We start from the raw sequence: 20,856 nt of genomic DNA, 5'->3' as shown, positions 1-20,856 counted from the left end.
TGGGAAAGTAGATAAGCGCTAAACTCGAGTTCAGTGACCCTGTGCGGCGTATATTTTATTACAGAACTCTGTGTGGTGAGCCGCTGGACCGTGCACAAACTGATAACGTACTCTGAACAGCTCGATTAACAAGCAAATGCTTTGAAATATGTGCCTGATACCGGGGCGTGCTTTCGGTTTGAATATTGAGAGCATTGGAATGCAACAACCCTGAGAACTATATCTCTCTAGGGGGAATCTTTAAAAAAAAAAAAAAAACAACTGAGAAATTTTCATTTCTGCTGAATACTTACAGACTGGAGGAACTGATCTCGATACATTATTTATATTTTATTTTATATCATATAATTATTAAATGTATAGTATATATTTCAGCAATACTGTATTTCAAATTAATACTCCAGTAAACAATGTAACATATTGTAAATACAGCATGAGAAAGAGAAAAAAATGACTAATTCAAAATGAAGTGGTCTTATATTTATGGCTTACACTTGACTGTTTTTTTCAATAAATTTATATATATATATGCTTTATTTTTTATTATGCAGTTGTTGCACACTGTCACATGGTAAACAGTGTTGAATTGAAATCCACTGGCTATACAGTTCAGAACTTGAGAGTATTTGGCCATCAAAATGTGCTTTTGTAATAATTGTAATAGACCCTCTGTTCATGTTTTCATCTCACTTTATGTGTTAGAGTCGCCACCTAGTGGGTGTTAATGAAATAACTTTAATCTGAAACTTTGCTCTCAGTAAGGTTGTCCGGTAGGAAAGATGAACTGTCCACAAATTCATTGACCTTTCGACCATTTTTATAAAAAAAATAATCTTAACGCAGAAAGCTACATTTCTACATTCAGACGTGCATATCGTGAGTGAAACAGAAATATGACACAGATGGAAACTTCCTTGCAAAGATTTCTGTGTCAGGGTAAACCGTTATAACCACAATGTAATTGTGAACATAGTCACGTAGAGAATTCTTTAAATAACTGCCATACAAATTATCATAACTGCCAGACAGAGATAAAACTCAGACTGGTAGAACAGAAATGAAGAAAAAAGCTTTCTTTGAAATAGAATGTAAGATAAAAAAAACTCATTGTAACTCATTGCTGATGGGACAATCAGCTTGAGCATTAACCATGCATACCCTATTAATTCATTACGATTAGGCCTAAATAAGTGCATAGTGTATTCTTACCGCCGCTGTTTTAGTATGATTACATCAGTTGAATATCACACAATAGTTAGACTGCAATGGCAGTGTCAGTGCCTCTTGCCCCTCCTAGTGGTGGCAGTGCGGTATAACAATTGTAAATGGCAAATGGGAAACGGTTGGGATTTATACAGCACCTTTATACAAAGCACTGTACAATTAATGCTCCTCATTCACCCATTCATACACACACTCACACACCAACAGCGATTGGCTGCCATGCAAGGTGCCAACCAGCTCGTCAGGAGCATTTAGGGGTTAGGGCGGGGGATCGAAACGGCAACCCTCCGACTGCCAGACGACTGCGCTTGCTGCCTGAGCCAATTGTAACTGACAGTAAAAACTGCTGAGAGATTAACAAGCTCAAGGTTGGCAAGGATAACATCAACCAACGTTACGGTAAAATTAGACCAACAAAACAAGCAATAATTTGAGATTTAGTTTTTTGCATTCAGGACATATTTCATTTATAAATATAAATTGCAGCCCTCCAGGAATGGAGTTAAACACAGATTGACACCCACTCACATTTAGCATGTTATATGTTGTTTGTCAATGCACAATTCATTTCTTTTCACACTTCTTTTTAACTCTGAACTTTTACTTTGTTTACTGACTGGAAACATGTATATTTCTGCAGTTCACCAGCACTTTATGGTAAAACAGAGCTCTTTAATTGTAAACTGTCGGATGTCGGAATTTATCTTGGCAAATTCAATTTAGCAAGTTCATTTCAGCGATTCCCGAACTCACCAAAGTGTCAAAGCCTCTTTCTTGATTTTGTTTGTCAAAGTTCAGGACTAATGCTGATCGAATCCTACCCACATTCTAAAATGTTGCTGACAAATCACATTAAGCAGAATGGCTTATTGATGAAGCTACGCGGGCACAACTAGGTCAGGTCAGGCCTAGGTTTCAGAATAATCCAGTTTATCGCAAGAATCTTCCGTGGATTTTGCCACCCTGTTGTTTCTGACGGCGCTGCTGCTCTCCTTGCTCTCAGTGCTCTGCGCTACCTCCCGCTGACAGCAGGGGGTGCACTTCCTCCAGGCCTGCAGGTAGGCTTTCCTGAGCTTGGGCACCTTGAAAGCGTACACGATCGGGTTGATGGCGGAGTTCGCCTGCGTCAGGAAGACCCCCACGTAGATGACGACCAGCGGGACGTGAACACCGAAGGCCAAAACGCTGTTAATAAGGCACAGCGGCAGCCAGCCCATGGCGAAGAGGACCAGGACCAACACCAGGGACTTGGCGAGTTTGCGCTCTTTGGCGTAGTAGGCGTGGGACTGGGAGCACGTGGACTGGCTCTTCTGCAGCCGCTTGGAGATGGTGTAGAAGAGGTGGGCGTACAGGCCCCACATCACCAGCAGCGGGAGCAGTATGCACCCGAAGAACTGGAAGTAGGCCAGGAAGGACAGGGGGATGACGTTCACGAAGCGGCAGACGAGGGTGGTGGCGTTGGAGCTCTCCATCTCGGACAGGGTCTGGCGGTTGTACCAGCCGAACATCGGCGGAAAGCCCAGGACGAAGGCCAGCAGCCAGCACAGCGCCACCGCCGCACCCGACCGCTTCTGCGTGACGCTCCGCTTGTATCTGAAAAAAAAAACGCAGGCGAGTCTTTAGGGTGACGTTAGCTCAGGCAGTCGGAGGGTCACTGGTTCATTCCCCCACCATGGGTGTGTCGAAGTGTCCCAGAGCAAGACCACACTCTTCCCCCAATCACTCCCGATGAGCTGATTGGTACCTACGGAAAGCCACCCATGCCAAAACAACTTGAAGGTATGTCTCATTGTGGTTAATTTTGAACTTTTGGCAAGGCTGTGTCAAAACGTTGCACGTCTTTGGACAAATAGGATCTGCAATGAGATGATGGCCGGGTTCAAAACAGGCTGCTCTTTACTGCGACCTCAAAATATGTGCTGTTTACTAATTTGTTATTCGGCTGACGCTTTTATCCAAAGCGACTTATATTTTATTTGGCTAAGTGGGGTGCAGTCCCCCCTGTAGCAATATGGCCTTGCTCAAGGGCCCAACAGCTGCACAGATATTATTGTGGCTACACTGGGGATTGAACCACCAACCTTCCCTGTCCCAGTCATGCACTGTGGCTACTAGACTACATGCTGTACCCCATTATACATACTGCTACTTATATTAGTATGCGATGGGATGCCAGAATGCTGACCATGAGTTCACTGGATGAGTATGCAAGTTCCTTTTTTCGCAAGTTCCTGTGCGTCATCAAATTACGAGTATACAGTTAGAATGTCCCAATCAAAACCACCAGTGAAAAAATAGCATAGAGAGAAGCAATTTAAGGACGCAAACAGGTGGAGTAAATATTGCCACAAAAGCGGCATCACGGGAAGGGATCTGGGTCAGTCGAAATGAACAGCGACCTCCATTCAGTTAAGAACATTGTAATCACGTACAGTATTTTTGTTCTTATGCATTTAAAGGGTTAAGGATCGGGTGTGTTCTGGAGCTGAATGGACCCCTAAGGCATTGACCCACCTGATGGATTCAGTTCTATTTTATTTTTACAGCACTCTTTACAGAAGACTGTCACAAAGACGCTTTACAGAGTAACAGCAGTAACATGAAGGGAAAGGGCGGACACCATGCCAGACACCCCCACCCCACCCCAAATAAATAAATAAATGAATAAATAAAAATACACAAGGTAAAATCTCCCCATTGGGAGAAAAACCCTCAAGCAGTTGAGAGAAAAAACTCCACGATGGGAAGAAATATCAAGAGAAACCCAACTATAGAGGGGGGAGCCCATCCTCCGCCGGCTGGTGAGGGGTGAAGGTGCAGCAGGGTGGATGAGGTGTGAAGGTGCAGCAGGGTGGATGAGGTGTAGTTGTGAGGTATAGGCTCACCTGAGCGGGATCTTCACTCTCAGGTGTCGGTCCACGGCGATGGCCAGGAGCAGCAGCACGGAGGCCTGGTTTAGCATGTTCAACGAGCAGCAGAGGAACAGGCAGCCGTGGAACGAGGTAATCACCTTGCCATCCACCAGCACGGTCAGGGGGATCCCCAGAATCCCCACCAGGAAGTCGGCCCCCGCCAGCGATGCCACGAAGCAGAACGTGGGATGTCGTAGAGACCCGCTGGTCCACACGGCCCAGATCGCCAAGAGGTTGCCCAGGCAACACAACACGGCTACCACCGCCTCCAGCGATACATACACGATGTCCATATTATCAGTCATTTTGAGAGAGAGAGTTCCTGTTCTTCTTGAGCTGCTCAGCAAGTGAGCCTCTGCACACTGTCTGCTGCTGAAAGGTTATTGGGGTTTAAGGAAGTTCTGCAGAACAGGAGTGTGTCAGATCTTGGGTCTTCGATTGGTTTGTACATCGTGTAATTTCCTGCCGTGTATTCTGAGAACTTCATTGTAGTAATAAAGTTGTGACATAGGGCTTAAGAATGTTCTAGATACAAATGATACAAAAAAGAGGTTTATAATAATGACTTAAATACACTGTTTCTGATCTAAATCCCATGTGCACTTTCACTTCACTTTCCAAAAGGGTCAGTTGACACAGATTAAGCCTAATTATTAACTCTCTAATAGAGATTCTCCGTACAAAGCTCAAGGTAGTCCAGAATTAAGCTTGATCTGTGTCGGAAAAACTGGCCCATAGTGTACTTTTTCAGAACTTAATATCAGATAATATACTTTTATTTTAGTTTGCAGAAGTTGCTTTCAATTTACTTTGATGTACATTTTTTTGTATTAAAAAAAAAAGTATTAAATATGGTCACATACCCTTGGTTAAATCTTTTGAAAAGTATTTATATTTCAGTCTGTGAACTAAATCTCCGGGAAATGAAAAATCTAGATGCTATATGACCTCAGTAGGCTGTTGCAATGGACTTTGGACAATGCAATGAAAAGTTTCACTTATTTTGCTCAATCAGTACAATCGCACGTGTGGGTGATTGCCAAACCATTTTGTGCTTCTTGGCTTTAAAAAGTGAACTAAAGCAGGAGGAAGTTCAGGGGTGTGTTCCCCAAAAAACCCTTAACACTAAGAACTTCTTTAAATGCCTCTTATGAGGTGGGTAAGGAAGGTGTTGCTTATGGAAGCTATTACGTGCCACATTATCAAATGACCACGCAGAATAGGATGTGAGCTCAACACGTGAATGAACAAACCACAATATTGCACGCAAACTCAACACATTAATTAACAAAATGCCACATGCGATGTCATTAATGCGGCGTTTATTTGATGAGAACAAAGGCGGATTTTAATGTTCATCACCAGCACGTTTGCCATTCATCGTTCCACTCATCATTCACTGTGACAAGCAATCGTCAATCAAAAGCCACGCCCTTGGACACAGATCCATGTTTTTGAAAATCGATCTGCTTCCCTTTGTAGCAAGAAAACCGCAGGCGGTTTAGTTCCGCAGCTTCACGCAGGGCGATGTTGTGATTTGCGATTGGCCTGCAAGGGCGGCACGGATGGTGCAGTGGGTAGCACTGCCGCCTCACAGCAAGGAGGTCTTACTCCGGTTTCCTCCCACAGTCCAAAGACATGCAGGTTAGGCTGATTGGAGAGTCTAAATTGCCCGTGGGTATGAGTGTGTGAGTGCCCTGCGATGGACTGGCGACCTGTCCTGGGTGTATTCCTGCCTTTCGCCCAATGTATGCTGGGATAGGCTCCAACCCTAGTGTTGGCATTTCAGGCTGCTAAGGGGACTGCCCCACATTACATACAATCCCTGATCACTCCCTACTCCCCAGCTAGACCACTCCGGTCTGCCAGCTCTGGTCGCCTTACGGTTCCCTCTCTACGGGCACCTGGCGGTCGAGCTGCACGTTCACGCCTGTTTTCCGTTCTGGTTCCTCAGTGGTGGAATGACTTGCCTACCACTGTCAGGACAGCAGAATCCCTCCCCCTATTTCGACGCAGACTCAAAACACACCTCTTCAAACTCTACCTTAGTCCTCCCTCCTGATTTACCCCGCCCCCCCCTTCTGATACCCCTATCCCTGTCTAACCCCCCCCCAAAAAAAAAAAAAAAAAAAAAAAAAAAAATATTGCACTTATGATGACGACTATATGTTTAGAACAGCAGTCCAGGTGTATTTTCCTAGTTCTGGATGTGATGCTTTGACTTGTGGTAGAACCTATGCACTTGTAAGTCGCTTTGGATTAAAAGCGTCTGCCAAATGACTAAAATGTAAAATGTAAATGTAAGTCTTCCAGGTCCTGAAGCAGCAAAACAGCCCCAGACCATCACACTACCACCACCATATTTTACTGTTGGTATGATGTTCTTTTTCTGAAATGTTACTTTTACGCCAGATGTAATGGGACACACACCTTCCAAAAAGTTCAACTTTTGTCTCGTCAGACCACAGAGTATTTTCCCAAAAGTCTTGGGGAACATCAAGTTGTTTTCTGGCAAAATTGAGACAAGCCTTAATGTTCTTTTTGCTCAGCAGTGGTTTTCGTCTTGGAACTCTGCCATGCAGGCCATTTTTGCCCAGTCTCTTTCTTATGGTGGAGTCATGAACACTGACCTTAACTGAGGCAAGTGAGGCCTGCAGTTCTTTGGATGTTGTTGTGGGGTCTTTTGTGACCTCTTGGATGAGTCGTCGCTGCGCTCTTGGGGTAATTTTGGTCGGCCGGCCACTCCTGGGAAGGTTCACCACTGTTCCATGTTTTCGCCATTTGTGGATAATGGCTCTCACTGTGGTTCGCTGGAGTCCCAAAGCTTTAGAAATGGCTTTATAACCTTTTCCAGACTGATAGATCTCAATTACTTTCTGTCTCATTTGTTCCTGAATTTCTTTAGATCTCGGCATGATGTGTAGCTTTTAAGGATCATTTGGTCTACTTCACTTTGTCAGGCAGGTCCTATTTAAGTGATTTCTTGATTGAGAACAGGTGTGGCAGTAATCAGGCCTGTGGCTAGAGAAATTGAACTCTAGTTAAGTTATGTTTTAACAGGGGGGGCAATCACTTTTTCATGTAGGTTTGGATTTTTTTTTCTCCCTTAATAATAAAAACCTTCATTTAAAAACTGCATTTTGTGTTTACTTGTGTTGTCTTTGACTAATATTTAAATTTGTTTGATGATCTGAAACATTTAAGTGTGACAAACATGCAAAAAAATAAGAAATCAGGAAGGGGGCAAACAATTTTTCACACCACTGTATGTATTTCCTGTAGCAGGAAGAAGGCACATATTAAACAAGCAGGCTGGAGCCTGCTTATATCTCTGTATATCAGTTTGCTCAAGCAAAGCAATGATTTGGGTATTTTGCACCAGTTTATTTTCCTGTGTCCAACCCGAGACTCCCCTCTCAACACCCAGAGAGCTTGGGAGATGATGTTCTGAATGCATTCCCCACATTCAATGTCCAGAGTATCTCCAGGTAATTTCCCATACAGGTGTCTGCCTAGGGCTAAAACGACAAAGATATACCTGTATAACTTTTCGTAAATATGAAAATAATGAATGTTCGCTATGTCGATAGAGATCTTTGTTTGGACTGACAACCTTGTAGAAAATAACGCACAAACAGCTAATCACAAAGCAGAAACGGACCCATGTCTAACCAATCATGCAGCAAGAAGTGAATTCACATTCAATACGGTTCACATCAATCTGAAAGATGCCTTTTTCCATGTAGGCATCTATCTTCACTTTGCCCATTGCAGCGTTTTTTTTTACGAATACACAGTTTTACCTTTCGGTCTCTCCCTTCGGTCCAGGGATGATCTGCCTGCATGTGGAGGTGGGTCTGACTCTGGTGACACTGACGGGGATCAGAATTCTGACTTATGTCATCACTTGGTGGCCCTCCAGGACTGGAGTTAAACCTGCAGGCACAGCGGCCCCTCCAGGACTGGAGTTAAACCTGCAGGCACAGCGGCCCCTCCAGGACTGGAGTTAAACCTGCAGACACTGCGACTCTCCAGGACTGGAGTTAAACCTGCAGGCACAGCGCCCCCTCCAGGACTGGAGTTAAACCTGCAGGCACAGCGGCCCCTCCAGGACTGGAGTTAAACCTGCAGGCACAGCGGCCCCTCCAGGACTGGAGTTAAACCTGCAGGCACAGCGCCCCCTCCAGGACTGGAGTTAAACCTGCAGGCACAGCGGCCCCTCCAGGACTGGAGTTAAACCTGCAGGCACAGCGCCCCCTCCAGGACTGGAGTTAAACCTGCAGGCACAGCGGCCCCTCCAGGACTGGAGTTAAACCTGCAGGCACAGCGGCCCCTCCAGGACTGGAGTTAAACCTGCAGGCACAGCGGCCCCTCCAGGACTGGAGTTAAACCTGCAGGCACAGCGGCCCCTCCAGGACTGGAGTTAAACCTGCAGGCACAGCGCCCCCTCCAGGACTGGAGTTAAACCTGCAGGCACAGCGCTCCCTCCAGGACTGGAGTTAAACCTGCAGACACTGCGGCCCTCTAGGACTGGAGTTAAACCTGCAGACACTGCGGCCCTCCAGGACTGGAGTTAAAACTGTAGACACTGAGGTCCTCCAGGACTTGAGTTTGACACTCAGCCACATTATGCATCTTATCTGTTGTTTATCAGTGCACAATACATTTCCTACAAACTTTATTCTTACAAAGGCCCATTAAGACACTCAACTGTTACTTCGCTGAGAACTTATTTTGTACAGTTTAAAGGATTTTTAATCATGAAAAACTGGTTTAAACAGGTGGTTTTATTGTTGTGGTTTTAATCGGTGTATGTCTGCGTTGTCAGCAAACTTAAGGGTTATACCAAACTTAACCCATGATATTCTGCTGCAAAAGATAAGAGTCTTCTTTAAGCCAGAACCTGATGTGATGCTCTTACTTGTCAATGTTGTTTATTGGATCGAGCAAAGTACATTTTCAACATAATCCGGGCACATATGGATTAAAAAGTCACAGATTTGGACACTTTTGGGGGCTAGGGATCATACACTGTCATCTATAAAACTTTGGTGCATTCATGGAAATTTCCTTGTTTCATCCGTTTTAAATTCTGCTTTCATCATTCATAATGTTTCCTGTTGCGTCGTTGGTGATTTTTCAACAGTTTCCTATGCCTTGTCCAAACAGGTGGACTTGGAGGTTTCTGCGAAAAAAAGCACAGATGGACATAGAGGGTTTTGCAGCAAAAGGCAAACAAATTTGATTAAATAATTCATTGAATAAAGTAACATTTTTGGAAAATATGACATTTTATTCAGTGATAAATAACATTTTAATTGCAATTGAAGTGAAATCAGTGAACCTGAACATACAAAGATAATAAAACTTGCTCATTTCAAACAAAAGATGTCAGGTGAACTTAGAGGTTTTTGCATCTGAAGTCTTAATTTGCTCAACAAGCTTCATTATCTACATTTGATATAAAGGCTTGGGTAGACAGTTAATGCAGGAAATCAGAAAACAGAATCTTCTGTACGTAGTCATGTACAAAACGTAAAACCCTGAACTTGTTAAAGTGTGTTTGTGAAGAAAATTGTAATTCAATTAACAGTAAGCAGAATTACTTTTTGGTGAAACTATGAGGGCACAATTAGGTGGTTTGTAGACTACTTTCAGAATAATCCAGTTTATTCCGGCTTCTGACGGCGCTGCTGCTCTCCTTGCTCTCAGTGCTATGCGATACCCCCCATCGGCAGCAAGGGGTGCACTTCCTCCAGGCCTGCAGGTAGGCTTTCCTGAGCTTGGGCACCTTGAAAGCGTACACGACCGGATTGATGGCGGAGTTAGCGTGCGTCAAGAGGATCCCAATGTATATGGCGACCAGAGGGACATTACCGCCAAAGACTGTCACACAGTTCATGATACACAGTGGCAGCCAACCAACGGCAAACAGGACCAGGACCAACACCAGGGACTTGGCGAGTTTGCGCTCTTTGGCGTAGTAGGCGTGGGACTGGGAGCACGTGGAGTGGCTCTTCTGCAGCCGCTTGGAGATGGTGTAGAAGAGGTGGGCGTACAGGCCCCACATCACCAGCAGCGGGAGCAGTATGCACCCGAAGAACTGGAAGTAGACCAGGAAGGTCATGGGGATGACGGCCACAAAGCGGCAGACGAGGGTGGTAGAGTTGGTGCTCTCCATCTCGGACAGGGTCTGGTGGTTGTACCAGCCGAACATTGGTGTGAGGCCGAGGACGAAGGCCAGCAGCCAGCACACCGCCACCGCCGTCCAGGACCGCTTCTGTGTGACGCTCCGCTTGTATCTGAAAAATGCAGGGGAATCTGACATGAGATGTTGGTTGCGTCTGAAATGGACACATAACTACATTACATTATTACATTATTACATTATTGGCATTTGGCAGACGCTCTTATCCAGAGCGACGTACAGTTGATTCGACTAAGCAGGAGACAATCTTCCCCTGGAGCAATGCAGGGTTACGGGCCTTGCTCAAGGGCCCAACGGCTGTGCAGATCTTATTGTGGCTACACCGAGATTAGAACCCACGACCTTGGGTGTCCCAGTAATTTACCTTAACCACTACGCTACAGGCCGCCCCTATATAATGCATTAAAGGTATTTAGCAGACGCTATTATCCAGAGGGACGTATAAGTAAGTGCAATTCAAACCCAGGGACAAGTACGTTCAGGACCTTAGACTACTAACTACTGCTTCCTCAGTGTACTATCTAATAAACAGGCATGAAAAGTGCCTAAAAAGGTACAAATGCTTGTCGCTGAGATGGCACCCTATAGGTACATAAAATTGTGCCATTTGCCTGCAATATATAAGGAATCTGTACCTCTTTTGCTTGGAAAATGTACTCATTATTTTAACATTAGTGTACTTTCATGGCACAGTTTAGACATTAGATCCTTGAAGAACAAAAATGTACCTCCACTGTCACTTTATTTCTGAGAGTGCAGAGCCCCAAAATACGTACATGAGGTAAAATATCCCCATTGGGGAGAAAAACCCTCAAACAGTGGAGAAAAAAACCCCACAATGGGAAGAAATATCAAGAGAAACCCAAACAATCCCGTGCTTGCCGGCTTGGTGTAAAGGCACAGTTGGATGGATAGGGTGTAAAGTTAAAGTAAAGATAGATAAGGTGTATGTCTGCAGTGTAGGTTCACCTGAGTGGGATCTTTACTCTCAGGTGTCGGTCCACAGCGATGGCCAGGAGCATCAGCACGGAGGCCTGGATCAGCAGGAGCACCATGCAGCTGAGGAACAGGCAGCTGTGGAACGAGGTCATCAACCTGCCGTCTACCAGCACCGCCATGGGGATCGCCAGAGCTCCCACCAGGAAGTCTGCCCCCGCCAGCGACACCACGAAGCAGAACGTGGGCTGTCGTAGAGACCTGCTGGCCCACACGGCCCAGATCGCCAAGAGGTTGCCCAGGCAACACGCCATGGCGATCAGCACCTCCAGCGCCGTGTACAGGGAGCCCACCTCATCAGCCATTTGCAGAGAGAGAGAGAGAGAGAGAGAGAGAGGTCCTTCTTCTACCAAAGCTACGGAGGAAGTGAGTCTCTGCACATTATCTGCAGCTGAAAGCTCATTTGGGTTTGAGGAAGCTCTACAGAACATTGGGTTAGATGGAGATCTTTGATTGTAAAAGGCTTGAATGTTCTCTCAATTTCCTCACATGAATGAGAACAGTTCATCTGCATGGCAGTTAACTAAATGTCCACTTCACTTTCCCGCAGTAAACTTTGATCATTGTTTAAAATACATAAATAAAGTATGCCTTTTTAGAACTGAATCCCAGATAATATACTTGCATTTTACTTTGCAGAAGTAAAACTTGTACAGTAAGTATATATCTGTATCTAAGTCTGATTTAAATATCACCAAAGCTATGTGCAAATCATTTCAATTTTTATTGATTAGCATACACTCTTTCGTGTCTTTCCGCAAACCTTGCGTTCATGCTTTCTCTCTCTCCTTTGCTGTCGCTCACGCTTCCCTAATTGTTTAATTTCCCTGTGTCTCCTTACTAATCTACAAACATTAGGTCAGGATTGGGTAATACTAACATTCTAATGTTTACCTTACGTTTCTTGTGCATGTCATTTACTAATTTACTAATGCTAGGGCAGGATAGGTTTATCACTAACGATTACTAATTATCTTGTTAACTTGTCAATCCTCCACACCTGATTTCCATTCGCATTCTGCTCTCAAGCTAATTGTCTGCACCTGTCTACACCTGCATATAGCTCAGTGTTCATGTCGTGTCTTTGCGAAATTGTTGGCTCTTGCTTATCAGTGCACTTTTGAGTGGTTTTCCAAACCATTGTCTACCTGTTTTGAACCAAGCCTGTTTATTGACCATCTTTATTGACTTCTGTTTTTTTACCATTGCCTGCCTGTACCACAAACTCTTGTCTGCTGTCTTTTTGCTTTTGCCCCACGGAGCGGACTTCGGTCTTGAATCTTGCACCGCCTTCGACTCCAAGCCTGCCTGCCGTCCGTCTGCACTACTGCCCCGCTGACAGCTTTCCTGGTTACTGGACTTTTTGCATGGTGTACCGATTTCGAGACTGCCTTCTCCCTTGGTACTGTACTTTGGTTTTGGCTGGATTATACGTGTATGAACTTTGCTCGTTTTTCAACTACGCTCATTGGACATTCCCTTAATAAAGCCCTGATGAGACTTTATCACATCTTTGTTGGGTCCAACCCCCCACGCACCCATCTCAGAACAATTTCACCACGATGGACCCTGTTCAGGATCCACGCCCTCCAGCAACAAGGTGCCATCGAGCAGCAACACTATCAAGGGATCTCCGAACTTCGTCAGGAGATTCGAGAGCTGGGTGCTGAGATGAGGAGACTCGCCATCGCGGTTCAGCCACACCCAGTGGAACAACCTGGCAACCCGCCTGCACCTCCACCTCCACCTACCAACCCATGGGAACCTGGCAATTCCGGGAGCCACAACAACCCCCCCCCCCCCCTGGGAGAGGTTCGTTGGAGAACCGGAAAGATGCAAGGCGTTCCTGCTCCAGTGTGACTTTGTGTTCCGGCAGCAACCACAGACCTACAACAGCGACGACCACCGGATCGGCTACGTGATGGGGCTACTCAAGGGGAGAGCTTTGGACTGGGCTACAGCTGTACCCGATCTTTGCCGAAGAGATCCGAAAAGTCTTCCAGCACGCATCCAGCAACCAAGAGCCATCCCAGTGCCTGATTGCCCTTCGCCAAGGCAGGAAACCCATCGTGGCGGCGACCAACTGTGATGCGGCTCTGGCGAACCAGTTCCTGGCCTGCCTGAGTGAGACACTCCAGGACGAGTTGACGCGTCTCGAACCCATTACCCAATTCGCCCCACTTGTCCGTGCCGCCATTCGTTTGGACAACCGTGCCAGACAATGCCGGACCGAGAGACCGGTCCCACCCGGCCAGCCATACCCCAGACGAGGGTCAAGTTCCTGACCGGAGGAGAAGCAAACTTGAGTTGAACCCATGGACCTTTCCCGTGCGGGCATGAAGATCTCACCCAAGGAACGGACACGTCGGAGAGCGACCAGTTCCTGCTTCTATTATGGGAAGCTGGGACACACCCAAGTTCGGTGAACCCTCCGGTCCAAGAAATCTGGCTCATCTGTTGAAGTAAGAACGCTCGACAGACATGAATGGTCTGCCAGGAATGGCCATCGCCCCATACTTACTGCCATGTTCATGCTTCCTGACAGAGCGATCCGGGTTAACGCGTTGGTGGATGGTCATGGAACTGAACATTCCCACCCTTCCACTACCCCACCCCGAGAATGCTTGGTCGTTGGACCGAAAGACGTTTTGCCGCATGACCCACATCACCAAACCCATCCAGCTGATCATTTCTGGAAACCATCCGGTCCCCTAATGACCTGCTCATTTTGGGATTACCCTGGCTCCAGAGACACAACCCTACCATCGACTGGATTTCAAGCCAGATTCAAGCCTGGAGTCTTGAGTGTCTGTTTGTCAAGGCGGAGAAGTGTGTCTTCCACATAGACACTGTTGAGTTCCTTGGCTTCAGTCTGGAGAAGGGACAGATCAGGGGTGGATCTCAAGAAGATTCAGGCAGTTACTGACTAGCCCACGCCTTCCTCTCGGAAACAACTCCAACGCTTCTTGGGATTCGCCAACTTTTACCGCAGATTCATCAGATCATACAGCCACGTTATCTCCCCCTTCACCAAGCTCACATCCACTGCCATGCCATTCCGTTTACGGTCCCGAAGCGGAGGGGGCATTTGTCAAGATTAAGAGACTGTTCTCCATCGCCTCTATCCTGGTGCACCCCGATCCCACTCGCCAGTTTGTTGTGGAGATTGATGCGTCCGACACTGCGGTGGGAGCCATGCCAAGTCCCTGCCTCTGACAACCGGCTACACCCATGCGCTTTCTAAATAAATAAAGGAATCTAAAAATGTAAAAAGAAATTAAGAGGAAAAGCAAAACCCACATCAGATTACGTCAGATTGAAGCAGACAAGATTATTTTTAACAATATTACCTCTTATGGGTCAAAACACTTACAGACCTGCATTTCATTTTCCTCCATGCCATTTACCTTAGCTTTAAAATGATTTAGTGAGATAAGCTCCTTCAGTTTCATTTCTTTGAAGCTCATTCCAGGCCAAAGGGGCAGACAACTGGAAGGCTTTTTTGCCAAACTCAGTCCGAGTCTTTGGTACTGTCAGCAGGACACTGTTTTGAGAACATAGCTGAAAGTTATTTTGCTGCAGGGTAATGAATGAACATAGATAGGATGGGAGCTGTCTCAGTAAGCTTTATTAATGAGGACCAGACTACTCTCATATAGAGGGTACAATGATGTTTTAGAGATTTGTAATTTGTGACAAACCTCAATGCTCCATGATACAGTGTCCAGCTTACATAATACTGCAACAGGAGCATGCATATAGAGTAGATCGCCATAGTCTATTACCGGCAAGAAGGTAGCCAAGACTAGCCTCTTTCTTGCCTCAAAAGAAAAACAAGACCTGTTACGGAAGTAGAAACCTAACTTCAGTCTGAGGTCTCACAAGAGAGTCTGTGTGACTACAAAGTAAGACTGTCATCTATTTAAAAAAGGGAGTATCTGTTGTTCCTTCTTACTCTTATAAAAAAATCATCAGGGGTGCGTTTCCCGATAACGGTGTCTCTTAGTGCTTTACGAAGCCTCTCTAAGGTATACCTTACTAAAGTTGTTTACTTTTCTGCGTGTGTTCCACAAACTATCACTTAGGCAGTTGCTTAAGGGATAGTTTGTATGTGCGACTCGCTCTAAGATCGATCTAGCAATACGCCTTCTTTGGCATGTCATGATTTATTGACATTTACATTTACTATCTTTGTCATAGTGCCTTAAATGACTTTGCAATCAGGGTTGCTTTGGCAGAAGCACCTTCAAATGACTGGTGTAATTAACTATTTTCTCTGATTAACTGACATTTTCAATAAAAGCGCACCAACAAGCAAAACGCACCAACACAAAAACAACCTTTTTTTTCTTTCTTTTTTTTGACATAAGATATGGTGGATAAAAAAACAAAGAAATAAGCGGTCCCAGCAAACAAAATGTCCTACAAAACCAAGACAGAACTGTGGTTAAAAATCGATCCAGCATACAGAGAGAGTAGGAAATCGTCAGTTTATGAATATTATTTAAAAGGCAATTAGGCAACATGTTCAATAAAGTGCAACATGCATCCTTCGTAATTTACAATTTTATTATTTGCATGAAAACAGTGCAGGTACTTTAGTAATATTATTAGCCAACTACAACTGCAGAATTATTAGTGTACATATTGCTTAACCGATTGAGATGTAACTAAGAGCAACAGCTGATTTCAGAGGCTTGCGGTCGTAACAGTGGTGGCTACTAGCGGAGTGAGCTGACAACATCACTAAGGTATAGCTAAAAATTGTCCAGACCAACCTTACAAAATTACAATGTACAGAAGGTATACGTAGCTAAGAGCATTTCGGGAAACACGCCAAAACGTTAAGGTAGAGCTTAAGGTACAACTTACTAACGATGTAGCGTAAAGAAGGCTTCGGGAAACGCACCCCAGTTTAGTTTTATCTGCATTTAAAACAGCTGGCCGGAACCATACAAAAAGCTGATTGAAGTTCATCGAAAGCTCTTTTTAATGTTGCTGTGCACCAATAAATAATCGAGTTTTTCCTATTTTTTCCAACATTGTTAATGTAGATCGTAAACAAAAGTGGTCCCAGTACAGAGCCCTGTGGCACCCACTTCTGGACAGTTAAAACAGTGGAATGCTTTCCATTAAACTGTACACATTTTGTTTTACCTGACAGGTATTCCTTAAACCAAGCAACTGCCTGACTTGATAAACCTATGTTGACTAACCTTTTAAGTATAATATTGTGGTCAGTGTAAAACGCTTTTGTAAGACCAATAAAAAGGGAAACGCAGTGCAATTTCCTGTCCATGGCAGCAATAAGATCATTTACCACTAGATAATATATTGTTGTCACTTAAAAACTTCTTCATCTGGTTACACAGTTGGGTCTCCAGGACTTTTGCAAGAACTGATAAAGTCTATAATTGTTAAGAAATGAGGGTTCTCCTCCTTTTAACAGAGGCAGAACAAGATTAAGAAGATAAGGATCCAATTGATCAGGTCCAGGTGCTTTTTTTGAATCTATATCTTTAAGAGCTATATGTACTTTGGCTACAGTAAAAGGGGAAAACTAAAACTATGTCCACTTCTCACTTCTTCATCAACAAATGTATCCTTAAATGAAGATGCTGCAGTCTCAAACAGAGAACCAGAGGAAATAGCCCATACTTCGTTTCTCTCATGAATTAGTTTTGATAATGCCTCAGAGAACCATGGGTTTTCCGTACCTTTAATTCTATATGTTCTAACTGGGACATGCTTGTTTGTAATTCCCAAAAAGATGTCTCTAAAAAAGCTGCAAGCCATTTCCACATCTGGGATAAAATGAATCCTATTCAAATCACAATAATTAATATCATGCAAAAACCCTTGCTCATGAAAATCTTTAAAACTTTGTTTGTGAAGAAAGCGGGACTTAGGGACCTTTGTATTTCTTTTAGCTGCAAATATACCACTAGCAATGTATTCGTGAGGGGAATTCATTAAGATAAGTGGATTTCTCCATACACTTCAAATTTGGACTTGTTGGGGCACTTAGTAATTGTGTTAGATTCATTTCATCACAGTAACCCTAAAAATCATCAGAGGAAGGTTTTAACGAATCCCAGTTAAAATCGCCAACAATAACTACCTCATTGTGGTCAAATTTATCCATGCATTTAGCAAACGATTTCAGCATGTCATTCAAAGCAAACGGGGGTCGGTAACAGCCGCCCACAGTAAGGAACCGCAGTCTTTCGATGCCCCAATTTTGAGAGCAAGCATTTCAAATTGTTTACATACAGATTCCGAGAGCAATAAATTTGTACGAAACTTGGTTTTTGCAACACCTCCCCCATTTCTAGGTCTATTGGTCCGTAGCACATTATACCCATGAATAAAAATATCTTTGTCGGGAACAGATTTACTCAACCACGTCTCAGATATTACAATTATATCGCCATCTGTTGTTTCTGCCCAAATCCTAATCACATCCATTTTTGGCTCGAGACTACAAGCATTAAAATGTACAATCCCAAGGCCCGACGGACCTTTGAAATCTAATGGAGTTTGCAAACACCTCAGACCTGTATGTGGACCGGGATTTGGTTGAATATTTCCAGAGATCAGCAGCAATAAAACAATCAAACATCTCAGTTCTGAGTTCTTGCATGATTCTTCTCTCCTAAGACTATACACAAAGACCAAAAGAGAATCTTCTGATACGACAAAATAGTCGTTCAGCAATAACAAATAGTGCAGATGCACTATTTCCGAAATGATTGTTGTACTTCCCTCTAGGGTCTTTCAGCGCACGTATCCTTGGTTATGGGTATGCACTTTGCACTTTGTTGTACGTCGCTCTGGATAAGAGCCTCTGCCAAATGCCATCAATGTAAAGTCAAATCTCCCTCCCGGACACGGACCAAATTGTAGGCGCTCCAGTTTGGTGAAGAAGTGGGGCCCCTGGAACAGTCCGTTGGCAGCAGGCACCCAAGGGAGCAGATAACGGTACTTTACCGCAACATAGTTTAACCCTCTATAATCAATACAAGGATGCAGACCCCCATCCTTCTTGGACACAAAGAACCTGGCCAATGCAGGGGAAGTGGAACCCCTGCGTCAGGGCCTCCTGGAGGTACTCCATGGCCTGGGTCTCCACTATGAACAAGGGGGTAGATTTGATGCCGTGGAGGAGCAGAGCTGGAGAGCAGGTCGATGGGCGATGAGGAGGGAGACAGGTGGCTCTGACTTTGGGGAAGACCTCCTCCAGCTCCTCCAGGTCTTCGTAAGCCTCCAAAATGACTGGCTGGCGGGAGGCTCGGCTAATGGGCCGCCGGGTAGGGAAAGGGGAACTTGCTGAGGCAGAAATAAAATTTTAAAGAATATGCTAATGATGGCCCTTTTCTGTAACAACTTGAACAATGACTTTGTGGCCATACAGGGAAACTACAGCTGCTTTTTAAGGAAGTCTTTTTTTCTTTTTCTTTTTTTTTACTTTTTTGACCTGTGGCTTATCTAGTGGTTGACTTTCTGCTGACTATCTTCATGTATAATTCTGTTCATGAAAGCCGCACTTATACTGTATTAAGTTGTAAATATAGAAATTATAAGTTTGTATTTGTTAGCTCATTTGGCCTGCAGCACCTGCAAGACACACAACGCAAGACACATTCAAGAAACTTTCAGTCATTCATAGTTGCAGAGTCTGAAATTGTCCTCTTGTGAAGGTTATGATAAAATCTTACTTTATTCATGCCTACTTCAACACTTGAGCCTACACAATTGCAAACATGATGTATTTTTCATTTCCAGAAGAAACCACTGTGCAGCCATCTTGAAGTGCTGTCAGGTTAGCCATGGCTGTGTTCAAAACTTCATACTAGCATACTTCTCATTCTACTCGTACTAAATTTCAGATAGATTTTCATTGAAATTTAGTACGAGTAGTATGCAATGTCACTGAGGATACAGTGTTAACCTCTGACCTCTTAACATTCCCAATCTAGCCTGTAGGCCCACATTAAAGTAAAGTAAATTTGTAATGTCCAAGTTTGCATTCAGGGTCAGTCTTGTTCCACCATCACTTTAACAGAAGTTTGTTTTTGGTTTAGGTTTTCTGTTGCGTAATGGATATACACATTGCATAAACTTGTGTGGTAAGTAGTTAGCAGACAAAGTGACTGCTTTCAAGAAAAACTGCTTTAATATAGTGCCTTTAAAAGAATGTATGTATAGTGCAGTTTCTACCGGATTAACTGAAAAACACAGACTTTATAAAAGCTTGGATCAAAGTTAGTGCAAGTTCATAATATAATACAAATAGATCCATGTGTGTTTATATGGATTGTATTAATTTAATACAAAGTGTTTATTAAGAGAAAAATACAGATTAGTGCACACAACGAGACCTGATGAACAGACGGATACGGCCAACAACAGGCCAAAAGTGTTATACTTCCAGAGGAAAAGTAAACTGCTTATAAAGCAGATCTTGAAAATAATTAATAACCCTGAGATTTACTATTCATCAAGACTGTCACTTCTTTTTGTGATATTAGCTTTCTCCATATGCAAATAATTGTTATACGCTCTCAGAGAAAAAGGAACCCTGTGATTCCATAGAAGAACCCGTCTAGCTCAAGGGTTCTTTGTTGGGCAAACTGGTTCTTTGTTTGGGAGCTTTCACACGTCACGCCTGTATGATTTCCTACCTGTAGGGTTTCATAAAGATCTAAAAAGGGTTACTGCCAAATAACTATAGTAAAAATAAATATATACTACATAAAATAAAAATCCCAGCTAAAACAAGATGGTTTAAGCTGTGTTTTTGACATTTCAATCTGGTCAAAACTGGTCTCTAGCAGGATAAAGCTGGTCAAAGCTGGTCAAAACTGGTTAAACTGGTTAAGCAGGTAGACGAAGCTAATGGTCAAACTGGCCTAGCTACGTATATAGGCTGGTCAGCTGGTGAACAGTGGGTTGACCAGATAAAAGCGATGAAAACACAGCTTAACTAATTTTAAGATGGTTTAAGCTGGAATTTTGCGGCAGGGTCAATGGAAGTGTTTAAACGCCCTTATTTTGCACAAATACTCAGTATTTTGGTCAAAATTTCAGTTGGAAAAAGCCAAAGCTAGCAGTGAGCAATCTCAGGTAGCCTCAGCGCTGCTGCTGCGCCTTTTTTCTTTCCGTAACGTTCCGCGTCTTCGCCCTGAAGACGCCTCAGGGTGGCGAGGCTAAAGCGGTACGTCAGCTTCTTCTTCACCTTGCAGATCTCCCCGCTGCGGGCGTAGTTCCGCAGGGCGCGCGCCATCTTCTGGTAGGTCATGGTCTTGCGGTTGCCCTTGCGCTGCCCCCACAGCTGAGCCAGCTGCTCCTTGTGGTAGGAGGAGAACTGGAAGGTGCCGTCGCCAGGTTGAAGCCACCAGATGCAGCTGGTCATCTGCGGGCTCTGCAGCGTGTCGTACAGGAAGTGGTACAGCCGGTCCTTCCTCCCAACTGCAGGGAGGTGGTCACGCAAGCAGGCAGTCAAAATAATATCCT

General features: G+C 44.3%; 2 protein-coding genes across 2 annotated transcripts; both read right to left on the bottom strand.

Moving 5' to 3' along the window:
• Window positions 1–799: 799 nt before the first annotated feature.
• LOC133109299 (adenosine receptor A3-like) lies at window positions 800–4,541 on the bottom strand. The gene is made up of 2 exons (XM_061218558.1): window positions 4,110–4,541; window positions 800–2,817 (listed from the first exon to the last, which is right to left on the bottom strand). Exons 1-2 carry the CDS (start codon window positions 4,439–4,441, stop codon window positions 2,133–2,135), a joined length of 1,017 nt encoding a protein of 338 aa, XP_061074542.1. The 5' UTR covers window positions 4,442–4,541; the 3' UTR covers window positions 800–2,132.
• Window positions 4,542–9,703: 5,162 nt separating this feature from the next.
• On the bottom strand, window positions 9,704–11,645 carry LOC133110489 (adenosine receptor A3-like). Its single transcript, XM_061220646.1, has 2 exons — window positions 11,314–11,645; window positions 9,704–10,438 (listed from the first exon to the last, which is right to left on the bottom strand). The coding sequence occupies exons 1-2, from the start codon at window positions 11,643–11,645 to the stop codon at window positions 9,769–9,771; spliced, it is 1,002 nt and encodes a 333-aa protein (XP_061076630.1). The 3' UTR covers window positions 9,704–9,768.
• Between the last annotated feature and the right edge of the window lie 9,211 nt (window positions 11,646–20,856).

Source organism: Conger conger, chromosome 14 (assembly GCF_963514075.1).
Source record: "Conger conger chromosome 14, fConCon1.1, whole genome shotgun sequence".
Taxonomy (NCBI): Eukaryota; Metazoa; Chordata; class Actinopteri; order Anguilliformes; family Congridae; genus Conger; species Conger conger.
The sequence above is the reverse complement of the archived record's forward strand: the minus strand, read 5'-3'. Positions and strand labels throughout refer to the sequence as shown.